This window comes from Palaemon carinicauda, chromosome 26 (assembly GCF_036898095.1).
Source record: "Palaemon carinicauda isolate YSFRI2023 chromosome 26, ASM3689809v2, whole genome shotgun sequence".
Classification (NCBI taxonomy): domain Eukaryota; kingdom Metazoa; phylum Arthropoda; class Malacostraca; order Decapoda; family Palaemonidae; genus Palaemon; species Palaemon carinicauda.
In genome coordinates, this window is record NC_090750.1 from 94,336,521 (window position 1) to 94,357,749 (window position 21,229).

The 21,229-nt window shown below is 43.1% G+C and overlaps 1 protein-coding gene across 2 annotated transcripts in view; it reads right to left on the reverse strand.

The window, feature by feature from the left end:
• Positions 1-21,229, reverse strand: part of LOC137619699 (dnaJ homolog subfamily A member 2-like) — a 72,495-nt gene that overhangs the window by 41,722 nt on the left and 9,544 nt on the right. Inside the window, exons 2-3 of one of the 2 annotated variants that reach the window (XM_068349978.1) lie at positions 19,137-19,283; positions 12,301-12,467 (exon numbers count right to left, since the gene is read on the reverse strand). In XM_068349978.1, coding sequence (XP_068206079.1) covers positions 12,301-12,467; positions 19,137-19,283 — 314 coding nt within the window. The remainder of the gene's footprint in view (positions 1-12,300; positions 12,468-19,136; positions 19,284-21,229) is intronic. The other variant, XM_068349979.1, reaches the window with a different exon arrangement.

The window sequence follows — 21,229 nt, forward strand, 5'->3', positions numbered from 1 at the left end:
CAGAGCCCCGTTAAAATTTGTATTCAGATCCATCCATATTGTATAATATATATGTTTTGTTTTGTATAAGGAACCCATACGAGTGTTCAACAGGTGAAGGTTTTTTTTTAGGGGGTTATTCAAAATAATTTTTTAATCTTGTTACTGCGAGGCTTAAATGTAAAGGGATACTAAGTTGTTTTTTTTTTTTTTTTTTTTTTACAAAAATATTATTGTCAAACTAATTATGTCTCATTTCTTATTAAATCTGTTTCTATAAGCCTCTTACAATATATATTTTTTCCACTGTGTCCTGTCACCAGCCTAGAGATAATTTACATTTTTTTCCCTTCTAATGTTTGAAAAAATATCTTACCTAGAAAGTATCTGTTCCTCTTATTTAGGACTCCATGCATAGCAATTCAGAGGGAGATGGGGAACCCAAGGAAAAGATAATAGGGAAACTTGAGGTTCTAGCTGGGTACCCTTGCCCAGTATAAAAAATCGAGGGGGGTGCCCAGTTCTCTTGATTATTTACCTTTTGCCAGGATTTCGGGGTATTTCATTGTCATAGTATGTTGGTGTAGTCAGCATTCAGACACTAAGCAATCTGCGTGCTACATCTGGCCACAGTCGTAAAACCACCACAGCATTACTCTTAACTTCTCTGGACACTCGGATTCTGTTTAGGACCTGACAAATCACAGAAAGGCGTTGAGTCGTAAAAGCCTTAGTCCGTTCCATAACTATTGCTGCCGCTTGGACTTGGGACTGATAAGCAAGACACCGGGAACTTGGCTTTCAGGCAAGCGTCAAACATGTCTTGTGATGGGGAAACCCAAAAAGTCAAGGGACCCTTTGCCAATAGAAGAAGAAGCAAAGATCATACAAAACCAACAGCCATCCCTAGTCGACTCAAATGGTCCTCAAAGACGTTTCTCTTCCTAAAAGTGAACCTCACCGAGAGGGACACAGCGCTGTTTTGTACCCAACAAAGTACCTTTACTGCTAGTCGGCATAGCAAGAGCGAGAATTCGGGTCCCGGCTTGGAGATATAGGTCACTACTGTGGAGTTGTTCAACACCACATCGTGACCTCCAAGAAGTGGAGTAATGCAAGATACTCCCACTCTACTTTCCAGATACTTGATGCTTCAGGCAACCAGCTCTTCCCAGCCAACTGCATTCAGCAAACATGCATCCTCCCAAAGGGGATCAGCTTCTCCAACAAGTGAGGTGTTCCAGAAGGTTCTGCCAAGAGTGAGCAGGGAGCAGTGTCCCTTCCAAGATGATTTATGCCACTTTCCTAAATCTTAATACCGACTCAATTTCCATGCCTAGATATCAGATGTTCTGTTGACGGATGAGGCTGGACTTCTCTAGGTCCAATTGAACTCCCAGCTCCCTGCAAAAGTCTAGATCTCTATGCTTTATAAGGAAGGCTTGAGACTGCCAGAAGCCAGTCATCCCAATATCTCAGAAGCCGGATGGCCACGGCATGGACCAAAACAGTGTAAATGGCAGTTGCCACCTGATTCCTACCATCAGGATTTTATTTAACACTACCAAACCATTCATGAAGTAGATAAATGCAGTAAGTTTATAGCATAAAATTGGGTAGTGAAACTGAAAAAACCTTATGTACATTTATTTGAAATGTAGTGTAAACACTGGTATTATCTAGGCAAACATAGTGGGTGCCTACGGCCACTTGTATGTTTCTCTTGTGATAAAAACATACTATACAACATTATATACATTACATACAGTAATGTAAGATGATAAAGTAAGTAAAACATCATATGTAATAACCTGATATTCATTTTATATGAAAGTGGACTATAGTTGCCTTCTGAAAATAATAGGCATCTCAGTTAGGCCATAATTATCCTCGGCCAAAATTTAAACCTAGGAGTTCTTGTACAGTATCAATTTATGAACAATTCAAGCTACTAACGGTATCTTGGTCCCTACTGCGTTCGTTGGTTGGGGACTGTCTGTAATTAGACTACGAGTCTCTGTAATTAGATCTTGTTTAGGACTACTTAGCAATTCCACCTTTTGAGGGTTCGCCAGAAGACTTAGCCTTTCCTCGAATGTCCTTACTCTAACAACATTCAGTGAATGGAAAGAAGAGGAGATTGAGAAAGAATAGGAGGAATCTCACTCACACCAAGCGTTTCTACGCTTAGCAGTGTGCGAAAGAGAAACATGAAGGTACTTTTTGGAATTTAACCAGAGGGTAGAGTACGATCTCTCCGAGGAAGGCCACTTAGGGCGCCTCCTACGAGGACCACATCTATGACGTTTGGTTACCGAGACATCCACTACTGCAGATGGGAGGCCTTTCATAGTTGAAGAGGGTAGTCTCCAGTACCCTTTTCATCACTTGAACCTGTAAAGTAGAAATACCTGAGAAAGGTTTAAGTTATTCTGAAAAATCTGTAAAAACCATCACACGTTGAAATGACAGCGTGTTCAGTGATGTCCTTGTGTAGGATCAGTGGCACGTACAAACTTGTTAGCCTGAGGATGTGCCTTGGCTGTGAGACGTGTAACACACATGGAATCAAAGAATGCATAGTTATTACAGTCCGCTTCCGAGCAGTTTGCTTAGAAGAGAGAAAAAACAGGATTAGAATAACTCGGTCACACAAATATTGCGATTGTGGACACTGGGAAGTTCTGGGACAATTCCTGAGAACTCTTAAGAGGAGAGCAGTGCTGAGGACCCCTGGGGATACGAGGAATGAGCAGGTGAAGGAAATAGATCCTCCTTTAGGCCTGACTCCATACGCAGAGAAATGGCAGTCTCGACACTAGGGTGTGCCTTACATGTATAGCAACAAAAGGAAGTACGATGTTTTTACAGGAGATATTTACAAAAGTGAAAAGTCACCCCACAGAAACTTCCCCACAAAGGGTTCACCATTCAATATACTAATGAGGAAAGGGAGATCTATATATATCAGCATAACCAGGGACCAGGGAAGCTGGGACTGGATCGGGCTCGGAGCACACAGCCATAGCCAAGGGATCAGTCTTGAGCATCGACTCTTGGTCACTCTGTACGTGATTATTAGGTGATAATACATTTACAAAGTTAGAATCACCAATAATTCATTTATGGACATCGTCCTCTGTAACTGGAGCCTCAGAAGGCTCAAGACACAAAGAAGCAGGGTGGGGGATGTCGGTTGTTGCAGAAAAGAGCCTACACTTCTTGCTCTCACCAAAAGACAAGGATGGGAATGATCCCTCTTGGCTCACTTCTTGCACCAGGAACAATATATCTCCCACTGGGAGGACGGCCACTCTCTACAATACTCATATAGAGATTCCACAGAACATCATTTACCATAACATGAGGGGCAGAGAGGATGCTGATCCACCTCAACCCAACTTGTAAAAGTGCCACAAGGGTGACCATCACGGCTAGGACAAGTCCGCATGACACAAGACAGTGTTGAGCATAATTAGTAGGAATAATAAAGAAAAAAGACAAAATACTAAAGGGTAATACAGTGTGGATAGGCCAAGTCGAGATCATAGAGCAAAGAGGGAAGACATCTTAACGGGATGGCGACCAGAAGAGTGGAGCTTGCATCACAGCAGCAGTTGTAACTGGATCCAGTTTTTTTCTTTTATGTCTGGCCATAGAAAATTGACATTAACCCATTTAAATGACTCAGAAGTTTGTATCCACATAAGAATAAACAAAATTGAATTTCTAACTCCTATTTTGGGACATGTGTTGAATAGAGCTAACATTGATTAAGTAGTTGCTCGAGCAGAATATATAACTCAAAGTTGGTTTCATGAATTATTCAACCTTCCAGTTTTGGGTCAGATTTCTCAAGCTCAGATGGGCAAAGGAGGCCCTGTCTTCCAAAAGATTAAACAACAGAATACCGTTACAGTAGACATTGCACAAGGATTTCTGACCGAACTCGAAAACCTTTTAGAGGAATAGTGCAACAGTCATTTTAGCTAAAGTTCGGTAGGGGAAAGACTGTCCCACTTCTTCCCCGTCTTGGAAAGAAAACAATCCGATCCATAGGTATTGGCTGTGGTCAAAGGCGGCTGAGAATACTGCTCAATACCAAACTGCCTTTTTCAAAGAAACTGGTCCTGTACCCAAGTTATCTTACTAATGCATCAAAAGCTTAGTTACTGCAACAGGAAATTGTGAAACCTTTAGGGAAGGATGTGATAGAAGAGATCCTAACCAGTGGCAGCTCGTAGCTAAAATTAGTGGGGGCGATGCTTCAGAAAATGTGTAGCCTTTGTTTCAATAGCTTAAAAGGAATTAAACAGGTAAATAAAATTTATTCAGGAACTTGATAGAATCATAAAACAAAATAGAAAATGTTTACTTACTATAATATAAATTGCTACTGTTCAAGCTTCATGCACTTATTTAAAAATAAAATCTATTCTTGTTTTAATTTGCACAAAAAGGTCAAAAAATTTTTCCTCTATCTCCAGGAAGATGATCAATGCCTGTCATTGATATTCGCTATGCTTCCTGAAGGAAGGCCTCTAAACAGAGGCCACTGGAGGAAGTCTCCCGCAGAAGGGCTGCATTCAATAAAATCCAAATAAGTGCACAGGGTATCCAAAGTGGAAAAAGGAAGAATCAAATTCCCGTCGAAGGAATCCCCCAAACGGGATATCAAAATGGAGTTTTTATGATAAAACAAAGTTTTATGAATACTTACCTGGCAGTTATATATATATAGCCGAGTCTCCGACTGCGGCAGAATTTAATCGAAAATCGCAGCAACCGCCTTGTGGTGGTTGTGTGGTTAGATGGTTAACAACCCTTACAGGGTGGTACTTGGAATCATTCCCGTTTTCTGTTCCTCAGATTATCTTTGCCCGACCTGTCTCCTGAGGGGAGGTGGGTGGGCTTTAAAATATATATATAACTGCCAGGTAAGTATTCATAAAACTTTGTTTTATCATAAAAACTCCATTTTTATGAATAGAACTTACCTGGCAGTTATATATATATATAGCTGATTCACACATTTGGAGGAAGGAAACAGACAGAAAAACATAGTTGGGGAAACAACAAAAGAGTTGTAGGAGAACAAACACCTTGATTCCTTACCTGCTAAGGTAGCTGACTTCAAAGGTAACTGCCTCTAGAGTCGCTTTCCCTTAGGAGTGTTCAGCCAGGAGTAGACCTGCTACGCTGCAAACAACTCAATCGAGTCTGTCAAAGGGGTAGGACCAACAACTTGACTAGACTTCAGAAAACTACCTTCCCATATAAAAAAACCTGCAACCTTACTAAAGCTAACCATCTAACCTTGCAGAAATAGATATAAACTATCTATCTGGACTGAGGGAACCGTACCACAGGACGAGGACCTCAGACAACCATAAAAAACACAAACCCATATACAAGTACATAAACTAAGGTTGAGTGGGGGTAGTAACTCCTTTGCCTAATACAGAAGCCGCAGCTACGTATGGGCCCAAGGTATAACACTTGTCATAGTCCACTCTTACCTCTCTGAGGTAATGAGAAGCGAAGACAGAGTTGCTCCTCCAGAACGTTGCGTCCATGATCTGCTTAACTGACATATTTTTCCGGTATGCCAGCGAAGCAGCAATGGCCCTTACTTCGTGAGCCCGTACTTTCAACAGGGCGAAGTTTTCTTCCTCACAAAAGAGGTGGGCTTCCCTAATAGTTTCCCTCAGGAAAAAGGACAAAGCGTTCTTTGACAGGGGTTTTTGAGGATCCTTCACCGAACACCATAAGGAGTTGGAAGCACCCCTCACGCTCTTAGTGTGGGCCAAATAAGCCTTGAGAGCCCTAACCGGGCAGAGGAGGCTTTCCTGTTCCTGACCTACTAGATTCGTCAGGTTAGGGACTTCAAAAGTCCTGGGCCAGGGTTTCGAAGGGTTCTCATTCTTGGCGAGAAAGTTGAACCTCAAGGCACAAACCGCTCCATTTAGGGTGAAGCCTACACGCTTCTCGATTGCCTGGACCTCGCTGATCCTCCTGGCAGTCGCTAGAGACAAAAGGAAGAGGGTTTTCTTAGTCACATCTCGCAGAGAAGCTTGCGAGATAGGCTCAAACTTCCTGGAGCACAAAATCTTAAGCACCACATCCAGGTTCCAAGAAGGGGGTCTTAAGTGCACCTGCTTCGTTGTCTCAAAAGACCTAATGAGGTCCTGCAAATCCTTATTCTGAGATAACTCTAAGCCTCTATGCCTAAAGACGGTCGAGAGCATGCTCCTGTATCCTTTAATGGTAGATACAGCCAGCTTAGCATCCTGCCTGAGGTACAAAGGAAGTCTGCAATCTGGCTTAGAGAGGTAGAGGACGAGGAAACCTTGCGCCTCCTGCACCAAGCTCTAAAGGTCTCCCACTTTGACTGGTAGACTCTTTGTGAAGAGATCCTCCTTGCCCTGGCAATAGCTTTCGCCGCTTGTGCCGAAAAGCCTCAAGATCTAACGAGCTTCTCGACAGTCTGAAGGCAGTCAGATTGAGAGCGAGGGGGTTTTGGTGAAATCTCTCGAAGTGGGGTTGTCTGAGAAGATCTGGACTTGCCGGGAGTCTTCTTGGAAAGTCCATCAGCAACCCTACCACTTCGGTGAACCATTCCCTCGCAGGCCAGAATGGAGCCACTAGGATCATTCGTCCCGAATCGAGGAGAGCGAATTTCCTGACAACCAGATTGATGATCTTGAACGGGGGAAAGGCATACATGTCCAGCCCCGTCCAATCCATCAAGAAGGCGTCCACTGCAACAGCTTCCTCGTCCGGGACTAGGGAGCAGTAGTTGGGGATCCTCTTGTTTAGACCGGAGACGAAAAGGTCTATTACTGGTCTGCCCCACAACTTCCAGAGGCTCCGACAGACATGCGGGTTGAGAGTCCACTCTGTAGGAAGGACTTGTCCCCTCCTGCTGAGCATGTCTGCCCTGATGTTTCTCTGCCCTTGAACAAACCTTGTCAACAGCTGGGTCTCGTTCTCGTTCGCCCAGAGGAGAAGCTCTCTCGCAGTTGAGAACAGAGAGAGGGAGTGAGTTCCCCCTTGCTTCCTTACGTACGCGAGAGCTGTGGTGTTGTCGGAATTGATCTCCACAGTCTTTCCCGACACCGAGGTTTTGAAGGCCTTGAGCCCTAACAAAATGGCCATCAATTCCTTCCTGTTGATATGCCAACTGACCTGACTCCCTTCCCAAATACCTGAGACCTCTTTGTTCCCTAGTGTTGCTCCCCAGCCTGACTCGGACGCGTCTGAGAATAACACTAGGTCGGGGTTCTTCTTGAACAAGGAGATCCCTTTTCCAAACAGAGCTGGGTCCAGCCACCACATTAAAAGATCCTTGATCTCTGTCGGAATGGGAAAAGAAAAAGTGTCCTCCTGGATCTTTCTGTTCCAAACCTTTGCGAGGAAGTGTTGCAGAGGCCTTAGGTGCAGTCTCCCCAAAGGGACAAACTGCTCCAGGGAGGATAGAGTTCCCAGCAGACTCATCCACTCCTTCGCTGAGCATTCCTGCTTCCTCAAAAAGTCTTTGACTTTGTCCAGGCACCTGGTCTGCCTCTCCTGGGAGGGAGAAGCCTGAAAAAGAACTGAATTCAGAACTATCCCCAAATAGAGAATAGTCTGATTCGGCTCGGTCTGAGACTTCCCCCAGTTGACGATGAGTCCCAGGTCCTGAGTGATCGTATAAGTTTTCATTAGGTCCTCCAGACATTTCTCTTTCGACTGTGACCGGATCAGCCAGTCGTCTAGATAGAAGGAGACCCTTATCCCCTCCTGGTGTAACCAGCCTGCCACATTCGCCATTAGTCTGGTGAAAACTTGGGGAGCTGTGCTGAGACCGAAGCAAAGTGCCCTGAACTGGCAGCACTTGCCCTGGAACACAAACCTCAGATATCTCCTCGAAGACGGATGAATGGGGACGTGAAAATAAGCGTCCTGCAGGTCGAGAGAAACCATCCAGTCTCCTGGACGAACTGCAGCCAGCACTGACTGAGTCGTCAACATGGAGAACTTTGTTTTCTCCACGAAGGCGTTCAGAGAGCTGACATCTAGGACTGGTCTCCATCCACCCGAGTTCTTGGGAACCAGAAACAGGCGATTGTAAAAGCCTGGGGAGGCGAGGTCTTGAACTGGCTCTATTGCTCCCTTGACCAACATCTGGTCGACTAGCTCCAGAAGAGCCTCTCGTTTCCCCGCGTCGGTGTACTGAGCCACTAAGGCTAGGGGAGAGTCTGAGAGAGGTGGTTTCTTTAAAAAGGGGATCTTGTAACCTTCCTTGACGACTGAGAGGGACCAGGTGTCTGCCCCTCTCCTTTTCCAAGACTGCCAAAAACGAGACAGTCTTGCCCCTACTGGTGTCTAGAGGACTTCCATCTCATTTTTTGGACCGGGGCCTAAACGCACCCCTGCTGGTCCTTGGCCCCGACTCTTGTCTTCTCCCCCTAAAATCCGCTCTCGAGGAGATCCTGCCCCGAAAGGGCTGTTGAAACTTCTTCTCCTCCTTCTTCAGAGGAGCAGGAGCAACAGGTAAGGTCTTTCTAGCCGACCGAGACAAAAGGTCCTGAGTAGCCTTCTGAGCAAGAGAAAGGGAGATATCTCTGACCAGAGCTTCAGGAAAAAGATGACGTGAAAAAGGGGCGTAAAGTAGCTCCGACTTCTGGGCAACAGTCACAGATCTAGAGGTGAAGGAGCACAAAAGGGCCCTCTTCTTTAAGACCCCTGCTGAGAAAAGGGAAGCCAATTCATTAGCTCCATCCCTTAGAGCCTTGTCCATGCAGGACATGATACTCGTCAGGTCCTTCGTGTCCTCCAGGAGTTCAGACTTCCTGGCCAGAGTCCCGAGAGACCAGTCCAGGAAGCTGAAAACCTCGAAAACCCTGAAAATTCCCTTGACGAGGTGATCAAGCTCCGACATGGACCACATCACCTTGGCAGAGTTTAAAGCATGCCTTCTTGCCGAGTCCACAAGAGCCGAGAAGTCACCTTGGGAGGAGGAAGGCACTCCTAACCCCAAAGGTTCCCCTGTCTCATACCACATACCGGCCTTGGAAGCGAGCCGAGACGGTGGAAAAGAAAAGGTGGTCTTGACAGCTTGTCTCCGTTCCTTCATCCAATCATCCACTTTAGCGAGAGCTTTCCTGGCCGAAATTGAAAGTTTCATTTTGATGAAGGCCGAAGACTTAGTAGCTTTCTTCCTGGTAAATTGAGACTGAGGAGAACGAGGGGCCGAAGGTTGAAATTCCTCCCCATAAAGTTCCAAAAGAGAGCGAGAAAGAACCTTGTAATCACTAGAAGAGTCGGCAGGTTTTTCTTCCTCTTCCAAAATATCTTCGAGGTCCTGCTCAAGGATAACATCCCGAAGAGTTGGGCTGCCAGCAGTCTGGCACCGAGAGCTGTTTGAATCCTGGCGCCGAGAAGCGGTATCGTCACGATGACGAGAAGCGGTATCGTCACGATGACGAGAGGCAGTATCGTCACGATGACGAGAAACGGAAGCGTCCTGAAGATGCAGGCTGCCTTCGCCTTGAAAATGCATACTGCATTCATCCTGTTTCCTAAGAAACGAGGCAGTAACGTCCAGGCGTTTTGAAAGGGAAACGGAATCGTCACGGCGCCGAGAACGAGAGGCAGTATCGTCCTGGCGCCGGGAGAGGGGGGAAGGAAATTCCTGGCAGCGTGCGGATGAAGAGGGTGTGCGTTGTCGTACGGCCGACGAAGTGCGCAGAGGTTTCTTGGGAGAGATACTAAAATCTCTCTTAGAAGAAGATCTCTTAACAGGCAAAGAGACGTCCTTACGTCTGACGGACTGAGAAGGGTGGCTGAAAGCTTTAACTAACGATGAAAGTTGTTCCTGCATAACCACCATGAAAGCTTTAGCAACCTCCGCTGGCTCTCGCGGTGCCGAAGATGGCAGTTGTCGTACAGCTTGACTGGGAGCACTGGCAGAAGAAGTAGGGAGTCTAGCAGGATTAACTGGGCTAAGGACTCTCTTTCACCCTTTTAACAGGAACATCGAAATCGTCTTCCGAAGGATCAGGGTCTCTGCTACTCGAACCGGGAGAGGGAGAGCGAGACTGCACGTCCCGGTTCCACCCTCTCTTCATTGATCTTGATTCGTAACGCCAATTACGTCTGGGAGAACGATCAGGCGAAGACACAAACGTATCCGACACGCCTTTCCTATGGCGGTCAAGAGCAGCCTGGGAGATCGCAACAGGACTGTCTGAGGCGACGACTGACCGAGGAAAAGCACCTCTCACCCCCTTTCGGCTTTCGACGTACCTTCTCCCTTGGTCCTGGGAGCTTGGTAGAGGTCTAGACCTAGGGGTATGACAGATTCGATCAGTCGCCACCTCCACTGCACTTTCACACACTAATTTCACCCACACCCTTACCTTTAAAGGCTTCCAACTGTGCTTTAATGGCCTCCAATTCAGCAGCTAATTTAGCATACCCAGGGTCATCCGTAGGCACAGATCCTGTAGAAGGGGCAGGAGTCACTACATTTGGGGAAGGAATACCTTCCAAAGGGGTTACAAGCAAAGGGTCAATAGATAAATCTAAGCTAGGCTCACTAGCAGACTTTGACTTTGATTTAGCTCTTCTAACTCTATCAATCTCAAGTTTGCGCACATAGCGCTTCATAGCTAACCAATCATCATCACTTAAAACCTCGCATTCCTTGCACTTATTATCTAAAGCACCCCCGAAACTTTCGGCAACCTCACCTTGCAAATATCATTCGCACAAACACGATAATGAATTTTCTCACTCATGATAATAAAGGAAAAAAGACAAAAAAACAAAAACAACACGATTGCCAAATCCCAACACAGTGTACTTCACCAAAAACCAAGTCCAAAAAGGCGATGAAGGGAAAGCGATCCGAAAAAACTCTGAAAGGCGGACCAACGATGTTCTCGATCCGGCCGGCAGAGATAATCTGAGGAACAGAAAACGGGAATGATTCCAAGTACCACCCTGTAAGGGTTGTTAACCATCTAACCACACAACCACCACAAGGCGGTTGCCGCGATTTTCGATTAAATTCTGCCGCAGTCGGAGACTAAGCTATATATATATAACTGCCAGGTAAGTTCTATTCATAAAAACGAGTTCTATCTCAAGGAGAAGGATGACGCAAAGTGTTGCTTGAGAAAACGAAGCCGAGGCTTGTTTCTAGGTTTTCCCTAAAGGAATTACCCGAATAAAGGACGATAACGGACAAATCCAATTCCTGCCGGAGGAATACCCCGAAGGGAAGACCAAACAAGTGAATGAAGATTCTTCCAGGGACAGGAAGCAACAGACATCTGTAAGACGTCTGCCTCATGAAGAGGAGCGTCTTGTACGTGACCGTGAGCGTCCAGTTCATGATTGTGAGCATTCAATTCATGATCCTGAGAGTCTGGCTCATGTTTGTGTGAATGTCTTCTAGCAGAAGAATGTCGAGATCATGTGTGACCTTCGATCTTGTAACTGTGAGTGTTTAACTTGCGGCTGTCATCATCTTCAAGAAGAGCATGGAGATCGTGAGTGACCTTCTATCTCATAATTGTCAGTGTTTAACTCGTGACTGTGATCGTTTACAAGAAGAGCGTCGAGATCATGATAACTTTCAATCTCTGTGGAAACGGCGTCCTGGCGGGGAACGTCAGGAAGGGAAAGAGGATAATCTGTCTCGTCCTAGCGATCATCAAGCAGATGGAGAGTTGGCCATGGGTTGACAATCATCCGTAGTTTCGTGATCCGCAGCAGGCGAACGTTGCCTGTGGGGAGAGAAAGAGAGATTGCGGATCATTGGGTGATGACGAGATCGACAGGTGGCGTGAGGACTCGTCGTCAGCAGAAGGCTGCTGGGTAGGCGAACGGGAGGCGAGGTGGACCACGTAGATAGCAAAGACATCTGAAGGAGCAGCTGTAAGGCCTGAAGAAAAAACAAAAAGAGAATTAAAAAATTTTCCCCTCCGGAGGAAAGAAGGATGAGCACAAAGCAATTGTCTCAATGGCTAAGCCTGAAGGAGAAGTGTGTGAAGACATCCGTTCTCTACCAGCCAAAAGAAAAAAAAAGTGACATGGTTCCTCGATCCGTGAGTAGATATAGGTGGCTGGGTACCTCACAGCCACCCTACTTACCCACTATATTGGTTAGGTAGGGTTGTCACCTTGCATTTAAAGTCTAACGGCTACGTTTCACCTCCACCTAAAGTATATCCACGTAAATAACGTAATGTTTGTTAGTGTGGGAACAAACTTCAAGGTCCTATACAAAATTCAAAGATGATCTTTAATATTTAATCTGTTAAAACTTACTTTAGTCTATGGATAGTGTTCTCTCCTTTTCTTGGTCCCCTTCTCTGTCCCCTCATACCCCCACCCCCAAAGCCTCCAAACAGTCCACCAAATGGTCCTCCGCCACCACCGAAGAAATTGCCAAATAGATCCTCTGGCCCAAAGCTGAAGCCACTGTCACCACCCTCCTGCAGAGATACATTATCATTTAAGAAAAATTATGGAAAATCAGGCAACAAAAATACTGTTATAAATGTAAAAAAAATTCTAGGTTGAGAAAATTTTCAAAATACGGTACTCTCCTAACCCAAGTTTTATTTACTACTTAAATTTTACTTGAAACAATAAAAGAACTGAACTCAAATTTTACAAAATTCTCAGGATAATTCTTATTTTCCTAAATATAAAAGCAATTCTTACATCAGGAGAATTTCTGACCAGAGCTGGGAAACGGTTAGTGAAACTTGGGAACAAAGATAGTGGATTGGTTAGGAGTACCATCCACTCACTTGTCAGAAACAGACGTGATTGATGGGTGCCAAGTACAAAAAAAAAAATTATTTGTATTTTTCCTAACAATATAAAAACCCAAGTCCTTTACACAGGAAAGAGATAACAATTAAAAGTCATAACAAGGTGTTAACCCCTTTGGTACTAGGAACCAGTCCCGGCTCAGTAGCTGTATACGAGAATTGTGACGAATATATTTTTATCAACATGTAATTGCATTTTTGATTTGTATATTTGCATTTTGTTACTGCTAAGTGATTACTGTATGTAATAATTCCACGACAGATAGCGTTCAAAATGCTGTATATAAAAACAACTAGTCAATAGAATATTTTACAGAAAGCTCATCACTAATCCGGTAACTTTGAGATCGGGAGGGTGCAGGATTATCCATATATTACAGTAGTCATCGATTTTAGACTGATAGAAGGAGTGAGGTGCATCCTAGGTCGTGAAAAAATCGTTTCCGTAGATTTATTATGATGCGTCAATATTCGGCAATCCTCTAAGTCATCTTTTATGAATATTTTCTTACTGTACTGTATATCACTATAACATTTTCATGTTTAATAGTATATCATATGCTCTATTAAAGCATTTTTGTATTCTATTTTTCATTTTCGAAAGAATTTTAAACGTCAAGAATTACTTAATATTGTTTACCTTTAGTTATGATCAGCTGATCTGAAGGTCTTGCTACCATATCGAAAGACTGCGCACATACGAGTAGCGTATTTTATATATAATTTCTTAATTTATTCGAAATATCCTCATGATGAATATTACTTCCGGAACTGTTCCCTTTCGTCGTCAGACTTGATGGGTCTCATGAGGAAAGACTAGAATGCCGCCATCCAGATGTCAATCGAGGGAGCCTTATGCGAGGAAAAACATAAGGTTTCCATCGAGACTGCTTCCGCTCAACAGTTTGTCCTCCATGTAGCTGGGGCCAACTCCACCAGGTTATCTTCGGCTGCCAGATGCCACGATTCGACGCCCTCTTAAGTGTAGAAGCGCCAGTGACGCACCTTCGTCGGCGCGATGGGCTTGAGGGAGTTAGGAGCCCTTCTCTGAGCCAAACAAAACGGGTCGGTCACGATGGTAGGGCCCTGATGACGACCACCAGTGTTCCCACCTGAATACCCTAGGAGAGGAGCAGATAGGAGCGCCGCTTAACGAAGCAGGTAGCGCCGTAGCAGAGCGAGCAGTGACGGGAGAAGTGGCCCTCTTCGAGTCTACTGGGACGTAAAGGTCTCGAGCAGGGAAGCCGGACTCGGAAGGTCTCGAGCAGGGAAGCTGTTGCAGGCCTCGTGGGAACATCGATAGCCGCACCGACAACTACCACTCCTGCTGTGACGACGCCTGCTACTGCCTACATGCCGCAACAAGGACTTACAACAGCGTCTATCCCTCCGGCTGGTTCTGCCCCAATTTATCCTGGAAGGGGAGACTACTACACTCAACAGGAACCTGGAACTCCTTCTCTTTCCACCACGGTTCTCCATCCTGTCACAACGTAGGGCACCAAGCTCTCCCATCCTCCAAACCGGGGGCTGCCTCAGCAAGGTGCCTCCCGACCCTCGACAATGACGAAAGCTTGGCAATCGCTGATCAGCACGTCCGGGGTACCCTCTGTGGAGACCTGAAGGCGTTAAAAAAAGTTTCTGACCAGGAACCCAGCCACCAGTCAGGGGAATTTGGGAAGTGCTCTCATAGCGAGGCGGCTGTTGCACCCAGGTGCTCCAGCAAGGGATCTGGAGTGGGCACGTGGTCTGCCACTGGCCCTGAGGGCTGCAAGCCTGCGGGGACAGGAGGAGGATGAATGGTTAGTGGCCCGGCCTGGGAAGCTGCAAGCGAAGCAGCGCAAGAAGCAACCACCATCTTGAACATAAAGTACGCTAAGGGAGTCCCACTGAACCCAAGTAGGCCCATATGGCATAAAGACTCTGCTCTAAGGAAACCTCCTGGAAAGCCAACGGCACCGACGATAAGGGGGCCCCTACCACCGAAGGGGAAACTGTGGGACCCTTGGAAGGGGCAGGAGACACAGCCGGTAAAGAAGTACTCCTCATGGTAGAGGCCCTGGAATCCCTACTCTTCTTCAAAGGAGAGCAATCCTTCTTCGGCTCTTTCCTGCCACAAGAATCCACTTCCACTCGACAAACTCCCGACAGGTGTCCTCACGTACACAAACATGACCCCAACATGAGGTGCGAAATGAGTGCAGATCAACTTCCACGTTTAAAGGCCACTCATGAATGGCAGAGCCAAGGGACAGTGACATTGCCGTAGCAAGCAGGACAATATCCTAGAGACTGACCATATGTACATATGATCAGAACCCAAGCTAGGACCAAGGAGGGATAGGCAATGGCTGCTGATGACTCAGCAGATAGACCTATAGGCTCCCCCAAACCCCCATTCTATGCTCACTAGGATGGTAAGGTTGCAGCTACCAAAGAAACTTCAGTAATGAGTTTGAGCGGAACTCGAACCCCAGTCTGGCGTTCACCAGTCAGGGACATAATCACATCGGCCAACACAAGACTTTTCAATCACACCCAGACAACAATGTTTAACACACACAGAATCCATGCTTAGTGGAACACACACAGAACACAGACCCAACGGGAGGAAGAGAACGTGGAACACGCAACATAAAGGAAAAGAGGTCATACTTCGGGAGACAGCCGACTTGTACACAGGACAGCGACCATAAATGTAATGAGAAAGGAATGTCTGTGCGACCTGTACTGGGCGTACAGTATGTATTCATCCGCCAGGTAAGGTATTCTAAGTCCTGCCAGAGGATCCATGTTTAGGAAAACTGGGAGGGCCTATTGGAATATTATGGTTGTGACAGAGTTGACACAGACCTCCATAGAAGGAAGTTAGGAGTAAGTATATTGCATCGGAACAAATTAAATATTATTTGAGCAAAAAAATCTCCCCACCAATTTAAAAAAAAACTTTCCAACATGAGGACCTTGATATAAATGTGTGAATACATACCAATCAGACCTTAACTTTTGTAGGTTTGCTCTATTTGCCTGAGTCCTGGGAATCCACAACACTATGTTTATGGCTATCTATTCTCCATTACATAACACCAAGGACACAGTACTGTACTTCATAGATAGAGAGAATATCATTACAGTATCAATCTAGGGCTTGAAAATTCATTAACAGTATCAATATCAACTTCCCTGTTAAATAATTAATTATGCTTTTGTCTTTTCAGTCAAGGTGTATTCATACTAATGACATTGTGATTGCACAATAACTTAAGTTTATAAATATAATACAGCATACTCCAATTATACTGCATAAAAGGAGAATAAGTCGAAACTGATACTGTTACATAAGTGAATTTCCATGCCCCAAAGTCAACTGGCTCTGACTTTTCTATTTGGTGTTATGTAACTGTGAATCCTTTCTTGTTTTTGGCATTAAACAACTATAAATTCCATTAACTTTTGTTTTCCACAAGGCTGAACATAAAGTGCACCCATTTTTTTGCTGGTTTTTCAGCATTCTCTGACATGTGTGGTGCCTAACACCGCCCTCCCACAGAAGGACATGGTCTGGCTGTACTCAAGTGAAGTTTATAAGTTATCGATTTAACACTAGGATAGACCAGGATTGTATTACATGTTATGTGAAGGATATTTCGAAGAAAGGGACAACACCAGTAGAGGCAAAGTGAACCGGTCTGACATATGAAAATATCCCGCTACCTAATTTTTAATCAAGTATGTTTGAATTTTGAATGAATACGCAAAAATATTCTAGAAAAGCCAATTATTCACACTTCTTTATGTAAAGTAAATCAAAATAATGAAAGAAATCAAAGCTTATAAGGGTTGCCTTTGGCCCAAAAATCAGACCAATTACTAAAAACATAACAGACACCTCACATGTCTCAAACTGTCGACCTAACTACGCCATGACTCATCGATGCTGGGAGGAAGGGAGATGGCGGCTAGTACAACCCAAGGCTACCGGAGTCTAAGCGATGACAGGGAGGGCAGTCGGTCGGGACTACGGTCTACCCCAATCGCCAAAACAAAGGCTTTTAAAAAGAAAGCAACCGTGTTACCCCATACAAATGGGAAAAAAACACGGTGATGGAAGGTACAGGATGTACATGTAACCTGAAGTAAATAAAAGAAACAGACTGAATGTGTATCTCAAATGTGAATTTGCGATCAAGAACCACACCAAAAAATCTTAAGTCATATGGAGTTGAAGAAACTAACAATGCTGAGGAACCACTGTCCTCGATCTACTTACTATCATATTTTCAGATTTGTTAGGGATCAACTTCACACCCCATAATTTGCACCATGCACTAATTTTACCTAGATATCTATTATGGGATTCAGCAATTCCAGATTTGCAATTAGGAGATGGAATTGATGCAAACAGAGTAATATAAATATCCAACAAGCTTTTTACAAAGCCAAATCACATGTGTGTGTATGGTATGAAAAGTAATAGACCCAGAATACTACCTTGAAGAACACCAGATATAACATGCCTATACTCAATATGGTGCCTTTGAACAGCTCTCTGCAATCTTATTACTCAAAAATTCAATTATAGCGATAAAAAAAAAACCCACCTATTCCCAACTGTTTGAATTTGAAAACAAGGCCCTCACGATTAACAGTCAAAGGCAGCACTAAAACCCAGTACAATCATATGAACATTCTCACCCCAATCAAGGGATTTCTGTATAGCATTGGATACTGTAATAAGGGCAATAGTGGTTTCCTAATTTTTTTCTTTTTTCCATACAGCAAAATTTCCTACTGCAATATTATTACTGTAACGTACATCCCCTAATAACTATCATCTCTTACAAATTTGAAAAACCTGATTTTCAGGAAGAAAATCTAGGAAAAGTGGCTAGCCATGAGAAGGGTTCCTCTCCATTTCCTTCTATTCTGAACTCCAATTTGGACAGGTCTTAAACTTACATGTTCTTTTCCATTATTTCCAGGTCAATATTTCCTATTCCCTTGACTAACTGTTCCACAAGCTTTCTCGTCAATTTTGATATAAACATATTCTTGCTTATTTTCTGGCTCTGGACATATTTCCTCATTCATAATGAATGCTCCTTCCGACATACTCAAGATACAAATTTTGACATCCAAAGGTCCATCACAAATGCATATCTTCAAGACCCCATGTTCCAGCTACATTACTAAGTATCCACCATAAGTCTGTTCTCTCAACCGATGGAACATCTTTATTTACTAGTCCTCAAGCAAGTTTCTCCCTTTCATCCATGCTTCTGCCACTCTTACTGCTCATTAACCTATTCCTTCATACTCTTGTTTTCAAGGAAACGGCCGTCCTTTATCTCTACTAATACACACCCATATATCAAAAAAAAGAGTTTGTTCAACTCTTCTTCCTTCTATATTAGACATCCAAAATATCTTATCCAGGTAAATTTAAGAACACCTCTTCTAACACCAACTGTTACATTTGGTACACAGTACAAAGTTTGGTGAAAGGATTTCGCAAATAAAAACATACTGAATAAAAGCCTACTAAATAAACAGAGAACACTATCAAATGGGTAAACAGGAAGGACCTTAAGAGATGAATCATGATGATTATTTATGACTACCACAAAACCAATTTTTGCTTCAATAATCTAGTACAGTAAATATGAAGAGTACACAACCATTTAAAATAGGATGAGTACTACAAACATTTGCCTAAAAATAGCATCATATTTTCTGGGTCGACCTGTGACGGCCGGTGAATGTCACTTGTGGAGGTGGGAATTGTAGAGGAACCGATTTGGAGAGGTTCTTCGAATAACGACAACGTAACAAATAAATATAAAGATATAGCCTAATGTTAACCCCGGTTTTAGGCTATATCTTTATATTTATTTGTTACGTTGTCGTTATTCTTCGTTCTTGGTTATTACAATTTTATCATCATTTTTATCATATTATTGTGTGATTTGGCTGTCATCTAGGTTATATCACTTACGTTTTATGACCTATTTTATTATCATTATTTTATTATTGTTTTTACTATGGTATTTTTTTTTTTGCTAGCAAGTCCAATTTGGACGAACGAAGAATAACGCCACCACAAGTGACATTCACCGGGCGTCACAGGTCTCTCCCCAAAAATAGATTTTTCCTTCGTCAAAATCCCTTATTCCTGTACAAAGCAAATTTCACATTTTCAAAATTAGATCACACAGTTTTCTGCATTGTAGTAACATTATGCTAATAATACACATTTGTAACCTTAGTAGTTGCAGAATGGGCTTTCTACTGGGGCTCAGTAACTACCCAACTCACACAACCCACCTGCAGTCCTTTAAGGCCAAATCGATCATAAACCTCCCTCTTTTGAGGATCTGTTAAAACTTCGTAGGCAAAAGAAATTTCTTTAAACTTGTCTCCAGCGGCAGGATTCTTGTCAGGATGATATTCCTTGGCGAGTTTGCGATAATTCTGTGTTAGTACAAAAGGAACATTAGACACACTGTGGATAAGGAAAACTTACACAAATGATAAAACAAAATACTGTACTGTAAATGCTAAAAATACATTTAATAAAAAGTTAGTACTGTATACAAAAGGTTTAGTGAGGTAAAATCACTTATCTACAATGTGTAAAAATGTTAAACCAATTGGGGAAAGTTTCAATGAAAAGAAAAAAATTCACAATTCTGCATCAAATATCAAGTAATTTGAGTCAGCATATCATACATCGAAAAACTAAGTACTGTACTGTAATAAGGGCAAACTTATGGTGGGCTGTATCTACAAACTACAAATGTTATTCACTTACTGTAGAGCCTAAACAGAGAAATCTAATTATACTAAATGAATTGTATATACTGAACTGTAATAATGATTATATAGTATCTAAATAAGTTACAAATATATATTGATTTAAATGGATAACTCAAGTGCCAAACTATTATAGCTATTGAAGTCTTAAATGTTAGTTCTTACACATTCCTTTGTGAAGTACAAGCGAAGCTAACCATGCAATGTGATGGAGTCAGTTTTTTTTTTAAAGGAACCCTTCGCCCCTCAAACACAAAAAAAAAGGAAGAGAGAGAGAGAGAGAGAGAGAGAGAGAGAGAGAGAGAGAGAGAGAGAGAGAGAGAGAGAGAGAGAGAGAGAGTGTGTACTGCTCATAATAACGTATCGTACTGAATTAGTCAGTTGAATTAACAAAAAGTAATTACATTCTAAAACTATTTTAGATAAATTTCATGAATCACAAGTGAGAAAGTAAGTAGCTGACGTTAGAATTAATAGCAATAAATTAGAACATACTTCAATTTGTAACGTTATTAATCTTAAAAAGATGTGGGAACTAGATGCTATTTACTTCTTATTTACATTGAGGCCTCATACAATACATTACACTTAAATTTAGATTTAGATATATAATGTGCAGTAGTATACTATTGTATAATAATACAGTATTAGAAAGATTTGGTTAATCAACTTTGTATATATAGTACAGCTGGCCCTATACATTAATAGGTTAAGTTTCATGGAGTAAATTGCTTTATTGCTTTAAAGTGACCTATCTGTGATTGAGATCCCTTACAAGCATAGGTTCGAGTCAAAAAGCTCTTAGGTCCAACATGATTATTTTAGGCACCCAACTCATTGCCCTCAATCGCCTATTCTTCTTTGTTTCAGGTCAGTTGGTTTTTCCAACACTGCTGTAGCGAGTTGTCCGACACGAGTGTCAAGATTTCCTAAAGATATTTTTGCACACTCAGGTTCATAAATTAAATGTTCTTATAGCAGGGATTTGCTGTTATTGCCTGGGGAAGCAGTGATACTGTAAACGTAATAATTTCAGTTTTTTTGGCCACTCTTCTCACAGTATTGATCACTGCATCATTCATTCTTGGGGCATTTACTGACACTGACATTCTTGTTTGCTTGCTATCCCGCAGCACACAACCTTCACTCCGCCTCTGTTTGACTGTAACCACAATTGTAATTTGTACTGTATTAACACCTCACATGCTTACAGCCTTTATGCTTTTTTTTTTGTATTAAATTTTTGATTTTTTTTTGTCTCGAGAGAGAGAGAGAGAGAGAGAGAGAGAGAGAGAGAGAGAGAGAGAGAGAGAGAGAGAGAGAGAGAGAGAGAGAGAGAGAGAGAGAGAGAGTGTGTGTGTGTGTGTAAGGGATTCCACCAACTTGTGGAACCTCTGTATGTAGGAATAACAGCAATGTGCTGCAGGGGAATCTCTTTCCTTTGACACCCTATGTCTTGCTCCAATAGGTCCTAAAATTCGCTGCAGACGACGTTTGGATCATCACCACTTCAGTGGTGAACCCCTAAATCAAACAACCCAATAAGACATTGCTTGATCTAAGAAATTGCCAAAAGGCATTTTTCTATCCAATTGGAATTCAAT